Genomic DNA, 17,521 nt, shown 5'->3' with positions numbered 1-17,521 from the left:
AAAAAGCAGCAAGGAGCCCAGCACCCCAGTGTCTACGCAGTTCTCATCTCCCTTCACTCCTCCCCATCCCTCCTCCCACGTTCATTACTGTCAAAAAAAACAGTAGCAAGAGGACAGATTTATAGAGGTGATTGCAGCTTCTCCCTGTGTGCCAGCCTCAGGATTAGTCATGAAAGGGCCAGTGGAGAGATGGCGCCAGGAGGGAGGAATGGAAAGGGCAGAAGATAGGATAAAGAAATCAACTTGTGGGCACAAGGTGCCGTGCATTTATCAGAGGCTAACTGTCTGCATGCAGCTTGCAGTGTGGGGCCAAGAAGAGCTGTGTTGAGCTGTACATGGGGATGGGGAAAGAGTGAAGCCAGCCCACCTCCCCAGAGCCAGCTCCTGTGAAGGAGCTGTGATCAGACCCCCAGAGATCTGCCAAATCACCCCACACTCACTGCAGGGGAAAGATAAGTCAGGGAATGCACACAAGGACAATAGCAATTTAATACACCAGTACAAATCTGCTACAGCCTTCTTGCCAAAAGAATCATACCCAGATGTCCTAGCCTGCTCAGATCACAGCACAGCCCCCACCACCTATTGTGCTGCCAGGGACTGTCTGCTGCCCTTGTCTGCGTTCCACAGACTGCACAGACTCACACTGCTTGCAAGTAGCCTGCCCAGTCTCAGCTGCTCCACCTCTGTAAACTTGGCAGGGAGAACCAAGATCTGCAAAAGAGCCACAAACTAAGCAAGCCTGTCAAGCTCTCAGGTCCTCCCTGTCCCCCTACACCTCCCGCATCCCTCCTGAGCTCATAAGGCATCACAGGGCATGTGTTCTCCCAGCAATGCGTGAGGAACTGATAAATGCAAACACTTGCACCTGGATTCAAAAGGAACCACTTGCACCGCATCTTCCTCTAACACCACAGCATCAGGGGGAGCTCCCATGTCTGACCCCTCCAAGGAAAGGGATGCCAGGAACCCTCAGAGGAAGCCCCAACTTCAGGGGCTGAAAGACCCAGGGTTTACAGAGCAGGAAAATGGAAGCCTCTCAAAAGATTGCAGGTGGGAAGAGATCTTCACCCCTGCACTTGGGGCTTGCTCCAAGCTCAGCCCACACTCCTCTGCATGATCTCCTGCCAGCTTTGGCTTTGGGGAAGCAGCTGGCATGAACTGAACCGACTTATGTTGTTCCTCCCCATTTGCTGCAAAATGAGCTCACCGAGAAAGAAACAACAGGCTGGAAGGAGAGCACTGCCTTGGAAGGACATGAAACAGCTACAGGCAATCTAGCCAGTCACCCCCCTGGCCAAAAATCCTTCCCAGACCCCCAGAACCAGCCCGTAGAAGTTACAACCTAGCACTCACTCTACGGCAGTGCAACTTGCTCTCCATTGAAAACACACAGAAGCTGCCTCTGGCAGTGTGCCTCTTAGCCTGACACCATGGAAGTCAGCCATGAAAGAGAAATACTGGAGCTTCGGGTGTTACTGTTGCTGCTGGTGGGCCTCCATCCACCAACATATCCAACATCAAGCGACAAACACCATGCCCTCTCAATACCTTGTTTTTCTACAAGCTCTGACACATACAGATCACAACCTCTACAGGGCTTTTCTCCATGCTGCAAGTCCATGTAATAGCTTCATTCCCCAAGGACTGGGAACACCACACCTGAAGGTCAACTCTAGCTCCAAATGTCACGCAGGACACTTCTGCCATTCCACCTACAGACCTTCAGTTCAGAGCTGGGCTCTCACTGCCATTACCTGCCTTATTCCCTTCCTCCTTCTGAGCTACACATTTTGTTTCTTCCAGGGAAGAAGAAAGTACACAAATGTTTTAAGCTGCATTTCTTCAGTGTTCCTGTTGGCTACCTGATACAGCAGCAGGTGAAATTATGTTGCAGCCATGTTAACATATGCCAATTCAGAACAGGAGCTGCAACTCCTGCAGTTGCAAACGCCACCGCAAGACTGCCAGGAAGAGATGGCCAAAGTGCTGAAACAGCAAACCAGCACACCAAGAGAAGCTCCAGCATCTAAACCCTTGAGGATGTGGGACTTCACAAAGCGGAGAGATTAATGAAGCAATCGGGCAGCCACTGTTTTACCTTTCTCACCATAACACACTTCAAAGGCAGACATATATCGACTGCCACTTCTGCACCTCGAACCTGTCAAACAGAAAGGTCACTCTGACAAACAGGGAGCTGAGGTTTTAGGAGAAAACCAAAATCCCAACATTAACTTGCAATCTGGAAAGAAATGCTAGCTCAATTTGCTAAAAGATCTCCAGAGATGCCCTCTTCATTGCATATCCCCTAAGAGATCTGTAGTGGAGATTGCTCACCCTAAACTCGCTGATATATGGGTCAAGGCAGGGGCTTAGGGCTAGTGGCAAAGGAAAGGAGACTGGGACAAAAGTTATATCAGATTAAGGGGATGGGATTTCTGGGGCCACAGGCTTGGACTGTGACAGCATTCTCAGACACTCAACTCTGTACAGGGTCCCAAACGACCCCTTCTGAAGAAGAGACAGCGAGAGGTGCTAAGAACCACGGAGACCTAAGTCACTTGTTCTGTTGACCACTTGATGGTTACCACACCAGTAGTAGGGGAACTGGCTGCCAGAGCATAGTTTAAACGTCCTCCTGGCCACACTGAGCTGTAATACAGAGGTTCTCTTCCTCCCTGTCTCACACACATACGCATGCACAGAGACATGCCATAAAGAAGCGTATTACTCCAGGGACCATCTCCAGTCACTGCTGTTTCATAGGGAAATATGCAAAAATGATGAACATCAGAAACATGACCTTGAGAGCAGCAAAACGTCTCACAAGGCAGGATAATCAAGACAAATGGAGAAGATTAACCTGGAGATGAGAGCAAGGGAAGAGGAAGGGAGGGAGGGAGGCGGGAGGGGAGGGAGAAAAGGAGGGAGGGAAGAAAGAAGGTAGAGAACTCATGAGAGAGCATGCAGCATCTCCTGACTTTTGCAAAGACATGCAAGGTGGAAGAGTACAAAAAAAGCCACTGAGGGGAGAAAAACAACCCTCAAGCCAGAAGACAAACCCTAGGGAGGCATTCCTCTGCACAGGAACACGAGGGCAGGACTGACAGTATTACAAAGACCTAATCCAAGAGTCTGAAGGTGCAAAAAGCCTCACTTCAAACAAGAACTCCAGCCCTAAGGCCGAGGCAGCAGTAAATCATTCTGCTCAGCAGGGTTCCACAGTTACCCCGACCTCATGTCTTGGCAGCCTTCAAGGAGAACAAGGGGCACCACCCACCAAGAAGTCAGCAAAAAAGCCTGCAAAAGGTGCCTAACACTACTGTCTGCACAGGTTTTCTCAGGTTTTCTGACTGCCCCTGCCAAGCCAGATCCTTGTCGCCTAGTGGTGCGCACCAAGGACTTGGTGACTTCCAGCTGGACAGAGCTCAATTTCTAGCAGAGAAGAAAGTCAGGCTCTTTAAACACTAGCTGCTTTTGAAGATGTCACCAACAGTGCAAGAGATACAGCCAGTTACTAAGAGCTGCAGCACACCCCCTGTGATAGGTGTGCACATACAGGTTCTGGTGCAAGCATCACTCTTCTTTGATCCTGTCCCTCTTCTATGAGAGTCCACTCTGATGAATGGAGGAGGCATTCTGAAAGCCATCTTCGTTTCGCAGGAACAGCCCAGAGACTTGATGAAGCCTCACCCACCTTACCTCCCAGAAGCAAACCTTGAGAACAGCACATGAGGAGCAAAGAAAGTACACAGTTCCCAAAGGTGGAGAGAGAGATTCCAATGTATCCAGCACCAAAAAGTCCCACCCAAGTCTTTCCCAACGGTCTGACATCAGTTGCAGCCACAAGAGGGTCTGTCCATCCTTTGGACAGACATCCACTGGCATGTACTCATCCCATGACGCACCTCCCATCTGCCGCCCTGTGTATTCTCAGCACTTACCTGGCCGTAGGACCCTGATCTCCAGCAGGTTGGAGGTCCTGTCTGCCAGCCGAGTCCAGCTGCTGTTGTAGTTCTTCCTCCAGAGCTCAGCCACACACTGGTACTTGCCAGCCTCCGTGTCGCTTGCCCGGCTGATGCTGAGGCGCACGTTGTTGCTAGACTCAGCTTTCTCGATGGCAGTACGTGTCCGGAAGCCCAAGTACCTGTCACCCCACTGGACCCCACCATCACGTGTGAAGGTGACCAGGTCGTGAAACTCGCTGCTGCCTGCTGGCTGGAAGCGCCACGTCACTGACACCGGCACCCAGGATGGGTAGTGTGGTTTGATGATGCACTGAAGGTCAAAGGACTCGTTGTAGGTTACCCCGGGGGTGCGGGAAATAGCTGTGACAGCAAAACCAGCCTCTGCAAAAAGAGGGAGAAAAGGGCCTTGAAACACAAGGCTCGATGTTGCATGAGGAACAAGCATGAGCACTTGTAGATGCCATGATTCACAGCCATCTCTTGCCAAGGGACCCTCCCCCCTTCTTCCCCACTCCAGGTCCCCAACTGGGTGAGAAAAGGTGGGGGAAAGTGAGAAGAAACAGCTTTCTTCCACATTTTGGAGAAGTTATAACCTGGCAGAGGTTATGGAATCCCAGGATGGCAGCAATTTGAGTGAGAGAAGCTGGTTACTTCTCCACATAGCACGTTTTCCATTCTCTTCCAGATCACAGCCTTATAGCTCTATGGTTCTATGATATATATAGTTATCCTCACACATGTCCATCTCCACAAGCCAGTCAACACATTTTTACTTGTCTACCCCCAGTACTTTGTTGGTTAAGAGGAGTTTCAAACCAGCAGCCTATTAATAAATTGAAAATAGCAAAGATCACATATTCCCAATTGACTGCCTTACATTTTGGGTCAGGGAATTTCCATTGCTCATTTGTTCTGAGCTGGAGAGAGAAAATACTTTCTGTTCTGATACTTCAGCACAGCTTGTAGATATAGGAGGGACCTTGTTCCCTGCCAGCAGCTTCTCCAAGAAGCGTTCTCTTCCTGGAGGGCTCTGCTGGGTGTCCAGGCAGGCTTTGGTATTCCCTCCATCTCTCACCTTGCTTGCCCTCTCCTTTCCATCAGCTGAGGACTGAAATCCCTTCCTATGCGCTTGGGAGCCTCTGAAGTCCAAGCACATGTAGTCTCACCTGAAAGCACATCCCTCTTCTGGCTGTTGCTTCAGAACCACAGAGTATCTAGATTTATGGATTTAAATATCATCTGTGCTGGTTCAGCTAAAGAGTTTTTTACCCTGGCAGACTAGCAAGCCATTAGATCTTAACTTGAAATGTGAGTGTCACTAAACCTACTGCATTTTTTTTTACTAGTATTTTTTGGTAGCAATAAAACTCTCTTATTCTTTCTTAGCACCTTCCATTTGAGTTTCTGAAGACATTTCAAAAGCATTAATCTGAAAAAAAAATCTCAGATTCGGCAGTAGCAAAATAGTATTTGGTATTTTCGTCACTAAATCTTACTGAGCTACTTCAGCTTTGTTAGTTATAGAATGAAGACCTTCTTAGAACTTGGCAGGACGTGCTCAACAGTCAGAAATTTCTCTGGAACAAGGAATGGAGGTAGAGGGACAACCTCCTTCCAATCCCACCTTTTGGAACTGCTGGGCAATTTCCAGCATCTTAAATTTTAGCATGACTAAAAGTAATATGTTTTAAAATCTCAACTTCATCTACTCATTATTTCACCCTCATAAACCTTCCGAAGTTGCAGAATAAAGAGAATGGCCGACACACGGACATACAGCAGGCCAAATGCCACTGATCCCAAGACAAAGACACTGCCAGCTGAGAGCCTGCCTTTAGTTCTTCACAAAGTAAGGTCCTTAACTGCTTTTGGATGCTTTACAGCAATGCTTTCTAGCTCTAAACAGAACAGCCTCTGAAAGAAGGTCAAAAGCAAAGGGGAGGAAAGGAGGAAAAAAGCAAGATTTTAATCAGAGTATTATATGACTTTAAAGTCTGGTCTCTCACACATCATGCCAAAACTTAAGATTAATACTGTAGAGAATAAAAAAAAAAATTAAAATTATATCTTGACTTTTCAACAGTACACCCCAATTGTTTATAGCTCTGGCATTCTGTAAATCAGTGGCCTTGCAGGAACAGTCATCAGTTCTTCAGCCTCCTGCAGAACTTTTTGGGAACCGATCCAGGACTTGATATAGCAAGACCTGAGCAGGACCCAAGTAATACAGTCTGTGCAAAACCCCTAACGTCCTACCTACCCCTTCCTTACACTGATGTCGTTCATGTTTGAAATAGATGAGCTCTTTGGCAGAGCAGAGTTCCAGACTCAACGACTACGGCTTCTAATCTGGCTTGGCTTCAAGCAATGGTGCAGTTCTGGACCAGCTGCTCAGGGCCTCCCAGCAGAGGCAATGAGGACCGGTCCCAGTACGTGGCTCCTGTGGGCTTCTGATGCTGCTGGAGATGTTCATGATTTCTGGTGGGTGGGCCAACAGATACCTGGTGTTTCCTTCTCCTGGTCTAGGGAGCTGAGCTGAGGTTTGCCCAGGGCACGCAAGGAGGTTTTGATGCACATGGGTCACAGATGGAGAACCACCACCTCACTTCCCACAGCTCAGCTCCCTTGCTGGTGGAACGCAGGGCACCATTGTCAGTGCAAATCACGGTACGGCCAGTTTGTTTCACTGGAAGGACAACAGCCACTTTCTGCCTTCCTCAGCCACCCTCTACTTTGCCCCTGCCACAGCTACCCCTCAGATTTTGCCCTCAAACACCACAGGACACGCAGAAGTATTGCACCAATCTATCCAGAAGCTGCAGGTGGTCAGCCAGTGCCTCCATTCCACCGGCAATGGGGGTGGGCCAGGCTCCAAGGGGGCACAGCCCCTCTGCCCCCACACCTTGAGTACTCACCAAGAGCAGTGATGGTCACTGGCGTGCCAGCGTGTCGCTCCCCAGCTATCTGCCACTCCCCATCCAGTGTCCGCATCCACTCGGCCACCCGGCACTCGTAGTGGCCCTCGTCTGCCCTGACACTGTTGAAGATCTCCAGGGTGAAGGAGCCAGGCCGGACCTGCTCCATCTGGATGCCGCCATAGCTACTGCGCTCAGCGTATAACGGGCCGGGCTGCAGGGTGCCATCTCGATCCAGGCGCACAATTTCACTTCGCCGGTTCTGCTTGTCCACCAGCTGCCAGGCAACGGAGAGGCGGCTTTGGGGTCCCACATTTGAACGCACATTGCAGCCAAAGCGCAGGCTTTCCCCTTCCAAGACACTGCTGGCATTGTTGATAATCTCCAAGGAGATGCTGGTCTCTAAGGAGAGAAATGCATACACACAGGGGAGATGACACACACTTGCCACTTCTCAGTCTGCAAGAAGGACGCTGCCGGCCAGAGAGGTATTCTACCAGGTGCAGGAAACTGCCCACGCATTTGGGTCCAGGCACGTCTTAAGCTCAAGCGTGACCACATCCAAAACCAGCCTGTGGGCAGCGAGCTGCTCCTGGTGACTTGCACATTCAAAGGAGGTGTTTGCCAAAGCTGGGGAAAATCTCTGCCTATGGCTCAGGAGACATAGCCACGTTTTCTGGTCGCAGGTCCAGGCTGGGGTCTCAGCAAAGCTTGAGGGAATTTGTGTTGCTATAACATGCAGGGCATGCAACTGGCTTTGCAAAAAAGAAAAGCTTCCAACTCTCTGGGCTTTTCAGTTGGTGTCAATCTGATCAGCATCTTGCCACGTCCATTTCTGCAACACCTTTTGGGCGAAGCTGTCGCAAGCTCGCATTGCTACCAATGCTAGAGGTAGCTATCAATGTTTAGTTACATCAAAAACACTGACATTCTGAGCTTCCCAGAGATGTGAGGCTCTATGGTTAGTTTTTCAGAGATAGTGAGTGCCGGTTACTCCTGCTGTCTTCCATTAGAATTATGGACACTTAGCACCCTTGAAAAATCACATTTGTTCCTAGAGCTGGTGTTGTAAGAAATCTCAGTAATTATACATGCTTGGCTTTGCTGGAAGTACTGTATTTTAGACAATTGTCCAGTGTGAGATTTCTAATTGGAGTAATTTTCAATGCCAAACAAATGAGACCAAATATTGGTAAGAGAGAAAATAATGAGAATTTATTTTTGAGAAGTGAGGAGAAAAAAAGCTAGAGGAAAGGGCTGCACTTCCCTATAAGCCTAAGTGAAAAGAGACAAACATTGCAGTAAACTTTCTCCCAGACTCCTTCAGTCTGTTTGGTCAACTCTCTTGTCAGGGTAACTGGGGCAACACTTGCCTAGTTTGCCATGCCAAGGCTACCTGCATTATAGAGACCAAATCAAGTCAGTTGACCCTCTTTTCTTACTCTGCTATATACCTTACTCATCACATCTGCCTGATAAAGACAAAAGGCACACAGGTGAGCCTCTGGCATGGCTATTTTCACCAAGGTTAGCAGATACACAGCGACCACGACAGGGCTCTATTCTGAAGAGCAAAGCAGAGCTTGAGGAGGAAGTGAATCCTAGTTTTTCCCATTGCAGGGCAAAAGCCCAGTGCCCCGTACAACAACCAAACAACAGCCACTGAACAGTCTGCAGAAGCTCAGCACCAATTTGGATAAACCAGGAACGAGCCTGCTGTTACACCTGCTGAATGTTTCAGAGCAGCTGGCTCTCCACAAGGCAATGTGAGGGCAGAGGTGCAAGGAGCAAGTTACACACACTTTCAGCTCATGGTCGAAACTGCCAGGCTGGGGTGATTACAGAGGTGGGGAGCATTTTCCTCACCTATGAACCTGAACAGCACACATCCTTCTTGCTTTACCCTTCCTTAGAAAAATGCCTTACCAATTGGGATTTCAAGTTTGCACAACATGCAAACTTTTACTCTTCCCCTTCCCGCACTGTTGGGCTGGACACACCACAGTCTCACTAGCTGGCTGCCCAGCAGAGCAGGGCTCTTGGCAGCGTCCTGGGAGAGGGCGGTAAGGTCCCTACTTACTGAGAGGCAGGACGGTGATGGGGATGTTCTTTGGCCGTTTGCTCTCCTTGTCAATGAAGTCCCCTGTCACAGTCTTCTCCCGCTCAGTCACTCGGCAGTTGTACTTGCCACTGTCCTCAAGGCGGAGGCGGTAGATCTTCAGTACGAAAACATTGTCGCTTTCTTTGGCTACCTTGAGCTGGCCCAGAGCCTCACGCTGAGCAAATTCGTTGTTAAGCACCGGCACAGCGTTTGGCCCCAGACTGGCGATGAGAGAGCTGTTGAAGGCCCAGGAGATGGAGAAGTAGCGGTCAGGGATGTTCTGTGCCTCCAGGATGCACCGAAACTCCACCGGCTCACCCACAATGTACATCCGCTTCTCTGTCTCCAGCCTGACGCTGAACTCCTTATCTGGGGAGAGACAGAGCAGCTCAAGTCAGCTTGGCAAAGCCAACCCAGGGAACCAGCGCACCTCATGTTAGGTGGCTGCAACTTACTGCATTCCTGCAACACATGCATGCACCCACAATATGGAAGGCCAAGAGGTTTGCTTCAGCTATGAGAGGCAGCTTGCTGCTCAGCAGCCAAAATTTGCAAGGCCTCCTCAGCCAAAGTGCCTTTTTCCCAGCCCTTCCTCCTGGGAGCAGCTCTGCTGTCAGGCCAGGATCCAGCGGCACAGAGGGATGTGCTCTGGAGCCTGGTTCTACTTGTACCCTGCTCATCAGCTCAGCTAGGGCCAAAAGACTTTGGGGGGATATCAGAGAGGAAAAAACACTCATTCAGGTTTTTAGATCCTCAGCAGGAACCTGTGCTGCTGACTGTGGAAGGATTTTGACTTGCAAATGGACTTCAGGGAATACAGAAACATTTTATTTTCTGCTCTGTCACTCCTATCTCCTCACTTCCCAAAATTCTCATTGCCTATACTAGCACCAAGAGCCCAAGGTATATGCTTCAGCTCCCGTTTCAATCCAGATCACTGACTGCATAAGGCAGTAGGGTCTCCCATCAAGCTTCCTTCCTGCCTCATTCTTCCCTGCTTGCTATTTGCTGGCATCTTCCCTGCCCTTCAGCCTGCCAGCTCCTCTCAAGCAAGGTCATGTAGCAGAGGAGGAGCCTGGGCTGAGGCAGCCACAGACACCTCCAAAGGCCATGCAGAGGACCTGTCAGATGACCAGGCAGAAAGAGACCCCTCTCCTCACTCCAAAACATGGCTTTGTGCTGCCCTGCACCAGGAGTGGCAGGAAAAAAGCGGAGACTGTGGTAGAAGATGCCACAGGTCCAGGTCTCGGTGCTGAGAAAAGTGGGCCTACCCTGGTCCTACTTGGGTTACCAACAGTGAGGGACCTCAGCAACCCCTCCAGGAGCAGCTGCCGCCCATGAGTGCACCCTAGTAGCTGCTGGGCTTATCTTAGGAGACCACAAATCCCACATACACTCAACAGAGAACCACAGTCTGAGGCAGTGAAATCCCAGACCATGCATGGATTTGCAGGGCTTGCTCCACCTCCACTGTTAAGTGTGACTCAGACCAAGGGGAACTCTGCAGCTGGCCTTGCAGACTCATTTGTTTTGCCAGTAACAGCAAGCTGAAAGGGAACCTAACAACACACGGCGCTGCTTTCCACCTCTGCTCTTTCCCACCACCCAGCCAAGCAAGAAAAGAGAAAGGAGACACTGACCAGTTGCTTGCACGTTGACGATGGTGCCCTGAGAACGCTTGCGGGTCATGGCATACCAAGACTTGTCTGGGTCCTGGATCCACTCAGCTGCTTCACAGTAAAACTCGCCTTGGTCTGAGGGGTGGAGGTTGTAGATTGTGAGCTTCGAGGTGGTTTCCCCCACCTTGTCCAAGCGCACGTCCCCCGTGGCGTGCCGTTGGGCGTAGGTGCCCCCGGCCCGCAGGACGAAGTCGCGGCTGAGGGAGATGATCTCCACGGGTGCCTCGCCGCCTCGCTGCCGGTACCAGGAGATGGAGACGTGGCTGTGCTGGGCCGTGCTCTTGGACACCTCACACTTCAGCTCCAGGGAGTCGCGCTCCACTCTGTGCAGCGTCTGAGGGACCGCGGTCACTCGTAGCGAGTCAGGGATCACTGCAGGGAAGGAGCAGAGCATTAGCGTGAGGGATGCTGAAACGCTGACCCAGGGAAAGGACTACAACCTGGATGCATTAAAGGAAAGGTTTCTTTTTTTGCTTGTAATTAATCATAAGAAAAGCCCGTCCTTCCCAACCCCCTCCTGCCCACATCTTTCAGCCACTCCAATGCCCCCATTTGCCATTCTCCCCTTAGTCACTGTTTGGCCAAACTAAATGTATTTAGCTCCTTTAATCTTCCCTCATAAAGAAGTCAGAAGATGCAATCCACCTCTCCTTTGTTTATATCCTTTCACATCTTAATGACCCCCTCAGGCCAAGCAGAAGGCTTTCTGCATTTGGAGGGAACTGAATCCTGCATTCAGAGAAAACTGGCTCCAGTGAGGGCAGCAACTCAATTGCTGGGACAGAGATACAGCCAGGCACTGACTAACAAAACTGCCAGCCAAGCTTCACTTCGATTATCAGGAGAAAAGGGAGAAAATGCCAGGAGCCCAGCCTGTGAGGAGCCTGGGCACAAGGTGAACTACTGTTGCTGCAAAGTCAGTGGGTCACACAACCAGCAGGACAGGGCACAAAGCACTAACAGGGACGTGGTATGGGACAGAAAGCCCTGTCATGTCTTCTCTATGGCAGTTTCAGAGGGGGGCATATCAGTGCAAGCTGAGGCCAGGAGGTATCCCATCCCAGCTGTGTCACTTTGCTGTGCCTGCATGGCTGCCCTCTGGATGCAGGCAGTGACACATGGAGAGAAGGGGACACATTCTCAGCAAACAGGCTTTCTTAGAAGGAAGTATTTCCTCGCTGTCTCAGGAAACATCACACAGAAGGAGCAATGCAAGCCTTCCCCTAAAGTCTGCAGACAAGGCAGCACTAGTGAACCTGTCAGTGCCCACGGTTCCACCACGCACCAGGGAAATATCATTAACACATCTCAGCTCAGTTTCATTGACAACACTGGAAGATCTGACAAAATTGGTTACGTTGCCAAAAGCTGCATCTGCTTCATTCAGGCACTGCTAGAGAAAGCAATCAGTTGCCATGAAGACAACTGCTGGCGTTATTTATGGCAGCAAAATCAAAGAGAGGGAAGAAAAAAGCCACAAGATGGAGTAAACAAGAGGGAAATCTTTACTTGCCCTGCCCAGCTCATTTGCTTTGACCAAGTGTCCATTTCCCAAGGAATTTACTGCCCCAGCAGTGCAGGGCTGGCAGCTGGCAGCCAAACTCACCAGCTCACTGTGCCTGCACGGAAGACTTCAATTTCTCATTCTGAACCTTTCTGAATAATTTCCAGTGCAGCACAGCTCCTTTCTTTTAGCCCTCCGGCTATGGACTCTTATAACTTTTCTTAGATTGTTTAAATAAATTAAATCGGATCACTGTCATCTCTCTGGAGTCACTTTCCCACTGGGCTGCTTCACAGACAGAGCTCTCTCCTATACCTGCCACCCTACAATGATGGGTGAAAGGAGTGCTCTGCCCATCCTCCTTCCTTTGATTTGAAAGCCCTGCAAATGCGAGAGGAAGCCTTTTCCCCATGTAAAGCCCATGGCAGCAGCTGCCCACGGCTCCCATGGTGGGAAGGGGAAAGTGGAGGACTATAGCCAGGTCTTGCTCGCCATCCCACTCTCCAAGTTATTTACAGGCTGACACAGGCACTGTTGTGCCAACTGGATTCCATATTTCCAGGACATAACCTGGTGGGAGGATTAGCACCTTACACACCATAGCTACTGCAAAATGCATTTCTGGTGGAAAACCCAGTGTGTAGCTCTGTCTCTCTGCTCCCCTCTCTCCTGCACCGTGCTTCTCCCAGCGCACAGTCTGGCCCTTAGCCCACCCCTCACTGATGTCACGAGTCAGCAGGATAAGAAATATAGCATCTCCTATTAGCCCTGAGCCACCAGTTGCTGCAGAGGGGGTGATCACAACCCCCAAGTTTGAGGAGTTGCTGAAATATTAGATGTCAATATTGCCACTAGAGGGTGTCAGGGACCCAGCCAGGGACAGGCCCAGAGCCATGCTGCCAAGAGGAAGAGGAGGAAGGAGCCCAGCTGTGCTCCCCAGTCCCCTCTTCCCAGGAATACCCATGAGCATCCCTCTGCTGCACGCACAAACTGCAGACAAACCCAATTCAAACACACACTTCAACAAGGCACAAGTGAGGAGCACCCAAGAAGAAAGCAGAAGTATAGGCAGATTAGGAATGAAGGTGTTTGCTTCAGGTTAAAGAACTGGCTTACAGTCTCCAGGAGTACATACCGGAGTTCCCTACTCTGGACTCCCTACACACCTCAAGCTCTCCAACACACTTTCCTCCAAACCCCAAAACCAGCCCCAGTTCCTGAACTTTACCTCAAAAGGACAAAGAAAACCCAGGTGTCTCCCCTTTCCCCAGGTTTGTTCTGGTTTGTTCTTGGCTATCCAAACCTCAGTCATCCACAAGGAGTAGGCTGCAAAGCTGTTCTGTGCCAGCCACAAATCAGGGAGCTACTAACATCTCATGTGCTCCCAGGCAAAGCAGTGAACCTGGCTGGGATGCCATTTCCTTGTTAAGCGATGAACGAGGAGCAACAGGCTGGGAGCCAGTGGCTCGGGCTGGTAACAATCACTCATTTCTATGGCAGCATTATACTGCAGGCTCCTCAGGAGTAAAGCTACTTAAAGAGGGCAGCCAGCACAGCAGGGCTATCTTGAAGGCCAAGCAAAGACCCACCAGCCTCTTCCTCCCTTGGGTTTCATTCTTGCTTTTACCCTCCAAGACACTTTGGAGGCACTGCATGGTGCTACTTTGTGTCCCCAACTGCCCAGTTCCAACCTTCTGGACAGAGCTAAGCTTGCCAAGCGTCAAGTGTGAACTACTTAGGAAGAACAAATATGTGCACTCCCTACTCCCAGGGAGCTGCTTTTGGCTGAGAAATACCGCTCTGGATTTTAACAGGAATTAGTGCAAGAGTTATGTCTCCATCTGCCCTGTGACATCTTGCTGCCCCACAGGGATCCCAGCTCAGTGCCACCAACCCCCTTCCCATCCCTCCGGTTGTGTTTGCAAGAAAAGCTGCTCAAGACAAAGCATGGTGCTAGCACCATCAATCTGGGGCTGTTCAGCCTGGAGAAGAGAAGGCTCTGGGGAGACCCGAGAGTGGCCTTTCAGTATCTAAGGGGGGGCTGTAAGAAAGAACGAGACAGACTCTTCAGCAGGGTCTGTGGTGATACGACAAGGGGAAATGGTTTCTAATTAACATGGGGAAGATTTAGACTGGATATAAGAAAGACGTTTTTTACAATAAGGGGAGTGAGACACAGGAAAGGCTGCCCAGAGAGATGGTGGATGCCCCAGAGACACCCAAGATCAGGCTAGACAGGACTTTGAGCACCTGATGGAGCTGTAGGTGTCCATGTTCACTGCAGGGGAGTTGGACTGGATGGCCTGTAAGGGTCCCTTCCACCTCAAATGACTGTGTGATTCTATCGTAATACAATTCAGAAAGGACAGGAGCCCACCACCCAAGCTTCCCTGAGGCAGCAGAAGACACCCTGATTTCCATTCCTTATGGGAACCAAATATCTGCACGTGTGTGCAGCACAGGGAGGGGTAGCAATAAGGCTGAACAGATACCTAGATTAGTGGTGTAATCCTCTCCAGCCCTCATTCCTGGCAATTAGCTGCTCATGCTGCCGATCCATACCTGCTGCAGCACACCAGGCACTTCCTACCTGGAATGCCTTCAGAGGAAGAAAACATGCTGCTATATCTGCAAAAAGAATGAAGACCCCCAAATGTCACCTCTGCATGTGGACAAAACCAAGCAGATAGTGCACTGACAATACCTTCCGCTCACCTTATTCTCAAATCCCTCCTAGAAATCCCTGGCACCTTCAGCAGAGAGCAAGGGGAGCATGAGAAACGGTCTCCACACAAAACTTGTCCTTTACCTCATCTAGCAGCATGTAGTGATGGGTTCCTGGTGTCACAGGGGAAATTCACAAAGGTCAACAGCCTGCTCGGGGTGGAGATTACTTTTCTCCAGCAAAGCCCAACCTGCACTGTCTTGTCTGAAAAGTGGGGATAAGTAAAGGCAGCTTTGAAATAAAAGGAACTGAAAAAATACTGATTTTTAAAACACCTTTTAAAAAGAAGCAATGTACTTGTTAAAATTGGTGATTCCCTTCAGGATCCTGACAAGGAAGGCAGCATTTGTGCTGGGATACAAAGAAAAGTGGTCAGAACATGTTTGTAATCCCAATGTGAACGTTTATGACTTGCTTCGGATGAGAAGCCCAACCAGAGTCACTTTTACTTGCTCCACAACCAAAAAATCCATGGTGAAACACTGCAACTGTCTGCAATTATACTACTGCAGTATTCAGCAAAGAAAGCAGGAAAGCAACAAACCAGCACACTCACAGCTCCCTAAAAGAGCAGCTTGCTACCAACCCAGCCGCAAGCAGAGGCGAATGGGGAACTGAAGAGTTAAGTAAGTGAGATGGCACTGCAGTTGTTTCACAGCACCAGCAATAAATCCCCAGATTACAATAGTAGCCTTGTTTGTACATTAATGACTGGCTGGAGTGATTACAGCGACAGAAATGCTTTTCTCAAAGCCAGACAAGTTCAGACAGACAGTGGGAAAGGGCACGGAAGACAAGAAAGTAGAAGAAAGGGAAGAGAAGAATCAGATGGAGGACATGTGAACTGCAAATGAGCTCGGCTTTCTGACTCAGGGCCTGAACTTCTCCCTTGGTGCTATGGGGCCTGTTAGTCACACCCACTCTGCCCCATGCTACCCATTACTCGCGCTCCTCCTGGTCCTGCTGCACCCATACCCTGGCAGCAGCACATTCCCTGCCAGCACACTCCATGTGCCACACATTAGGATACACCAGCTTATCCTGGGGAAGCATTCAGCTGCAGCATGCTGAGCCCCAAGTGAATTGGTGAGGACCAGTGCTCCTCCGAGTTGCTGGTGCCCTTTCCTTTGCCTACTCCTGATGCAGGGGTGGTGCCCCTGTTCTGCAGAAGTGCTCTCAGCCAAAGCAGCAAGAGGCAGGCTTCTGGCAGCCAGCTCTTCCCACACATCCAGTCCCAAAGCATCCTGAGGAGCATCTGGTTATTAGGACAGATAACTGAGGTGAAAATCTCAAATGAATTCATTAAAAGAAAACAGAACAGGGAAGCCAGAAAGGAGTGACATGTGAAAGGGGGAGGTGGCACCCAGCAGGGAAATTCATCATTTCTACATTAAGCAAAAATGAACCAGAGCAAAGCTGGAGCCAGCCTTGAGGACAGGGATGCTCAGGACGCAGAAGCTTCCAAAGAGCCCAAGCATGTGGCAGAGACAGAGAGTAGGGAGAGAAACCTCCAAACATGCATGCTTTTTTTGCAGTCCTGCTCCATGGCTGCAGCGCTGCAGGAGCGGAGGCAACGACCTCCTGCAGCGAGTCGAGGTGACTCAGCTCCCAAATCCTTTTTCCAGAACTCACCTCGCTGAGGGTTTAGCGCTCCCTCTGATCCTGAGCTGGGCAGCCACCAGCAAGCCACTGCAGCTTAATGCAAGCCTAAGCCATTGCAAATACAAGGGCAGAGTACACACCTCTTTCACACTGGGTTAAGCCGATGTGTTTTACTTAACAACACTTGAGAGCCTACGAGCAGAGATGTGGGAACTGACTGTGCCAGAGACCAGCGTCTGCCCGTCTGGGCTCAGCAGGCATTTGTCAGCAACAGAGGTGGGCAAGCAGTGCATGCATGCCTCCAAAAAACTGGCCCTGAATCTCCTACCCTGATTTGTCCATCCCCTCCAAAACCCTCCTTCCTACTGATCACGCAAGAATAGAGCGCTTCAGTCCCCACAAGCAAAGCACCAAAGGAAGGACAGAATTAGGTTTAATTTACATTACAGGCCTAATTTCTATTCAGCCCTTGTCTACGTCTTAAGTTCCCAAGGGAAGATAAAATAAAAGTGCTGGCTTTCTGCTGCACAGAGAGGCAAGGAGAGACCAGAATCACATCTTCATGTTTGTTTCTAAGCAGACTGTTGACAGCCACGGGGTAGCAGATAAAGCCCCATCCTTGCAGACATCCAAGGTCAGGCTGGACAGGGCTCTGAGCACCTGATGGAACTGTAGGTGTCCCTGTCCACTGCAGAGTTGGGCTTTATGAGTCCCTTCCATCTCAAACGATTGTATAAGCAGAACACAGAAAGCTCTGAAATCAAAGAACAAAAAGATCCCATAGAGACTACAATTGGATTTTTTTTTCTCTAGCAGTCCCATTCAAAGCATGGAAATTGTTTATAACATAATATATAAATATACACATCTTCACTAGACAGTAAGCTGTCTACCAAGCCGCGAAGTCAGCATGAGTTGGAGTTATTTCTGGAGCTGGAACAAAGGACATTGCCCCTTCTGGACATTTCCAAGCCACCTTCTTCCAATAAGGCCTTGGCAGCTCAGAGCTGTTACTTTGAAGCTA

General features: G+C 49.9%; 1 protein-coding gene across 2 annotated transcripts in view; it reads right to left on the bottom strand.

Moving 5' to 3' along the window:
* IGSF3 (immunoglobulin superfamily member 3) overlaps nucleotides 1-17,521 on the bottom strand; it is a 77,733-nt gene that overhangs the window by 19,061 nt on the left and 41,151 nt on the right. The window contains exons 3-6 of one of the 2 annotated variants that reach the window (XM_085240539.1): nucleotides 10,628-11,038; nucleotides 8,967-9,356; nucleotides 6,887-7,288; nucleotides 3,948-4,352 (exon numbers count right to left, since the gene is read on the bottom strand). In XM_085240539.1, the coding sequence (XP_085096665.1) occupies nucleotides 3,948-4,352; nucleotides 6,887-7,288; nucleotides 8,967-9,356; nucleotides 10,628-11,038 (1,608 nt within the window). The remainder of the gene's footprint in view (nucleotides 1-3,947; nucleotides 4,353-6,886; nucleotides 7,289-8,966; nucleotides 9,357-10,627; nucleotides 11,039-17,521) is intronic. The other variant, XM_085240548.1, reaches the window with a different exon arrangement.

This window comes from Meleagris gallopavo, chromosome 1 (assembly GCF_905368555.1).
Source record: "Meleagris gallopavo chromosome 1, MGAL_WU_HG_1.1, whole genome shotgun sequence".
NCBI classification, from domain to species: domain Eukaryota; kingdom Metazoa; phylum Chordata; class Aves; order Galliformes; family Phasianidae; genus Meleagris; species Meleagris gallopavo.
Note: the sequence above shows the minus strand (reverse complement) of the source record. Positions and strands in the feature narration are given on the sequence as shown.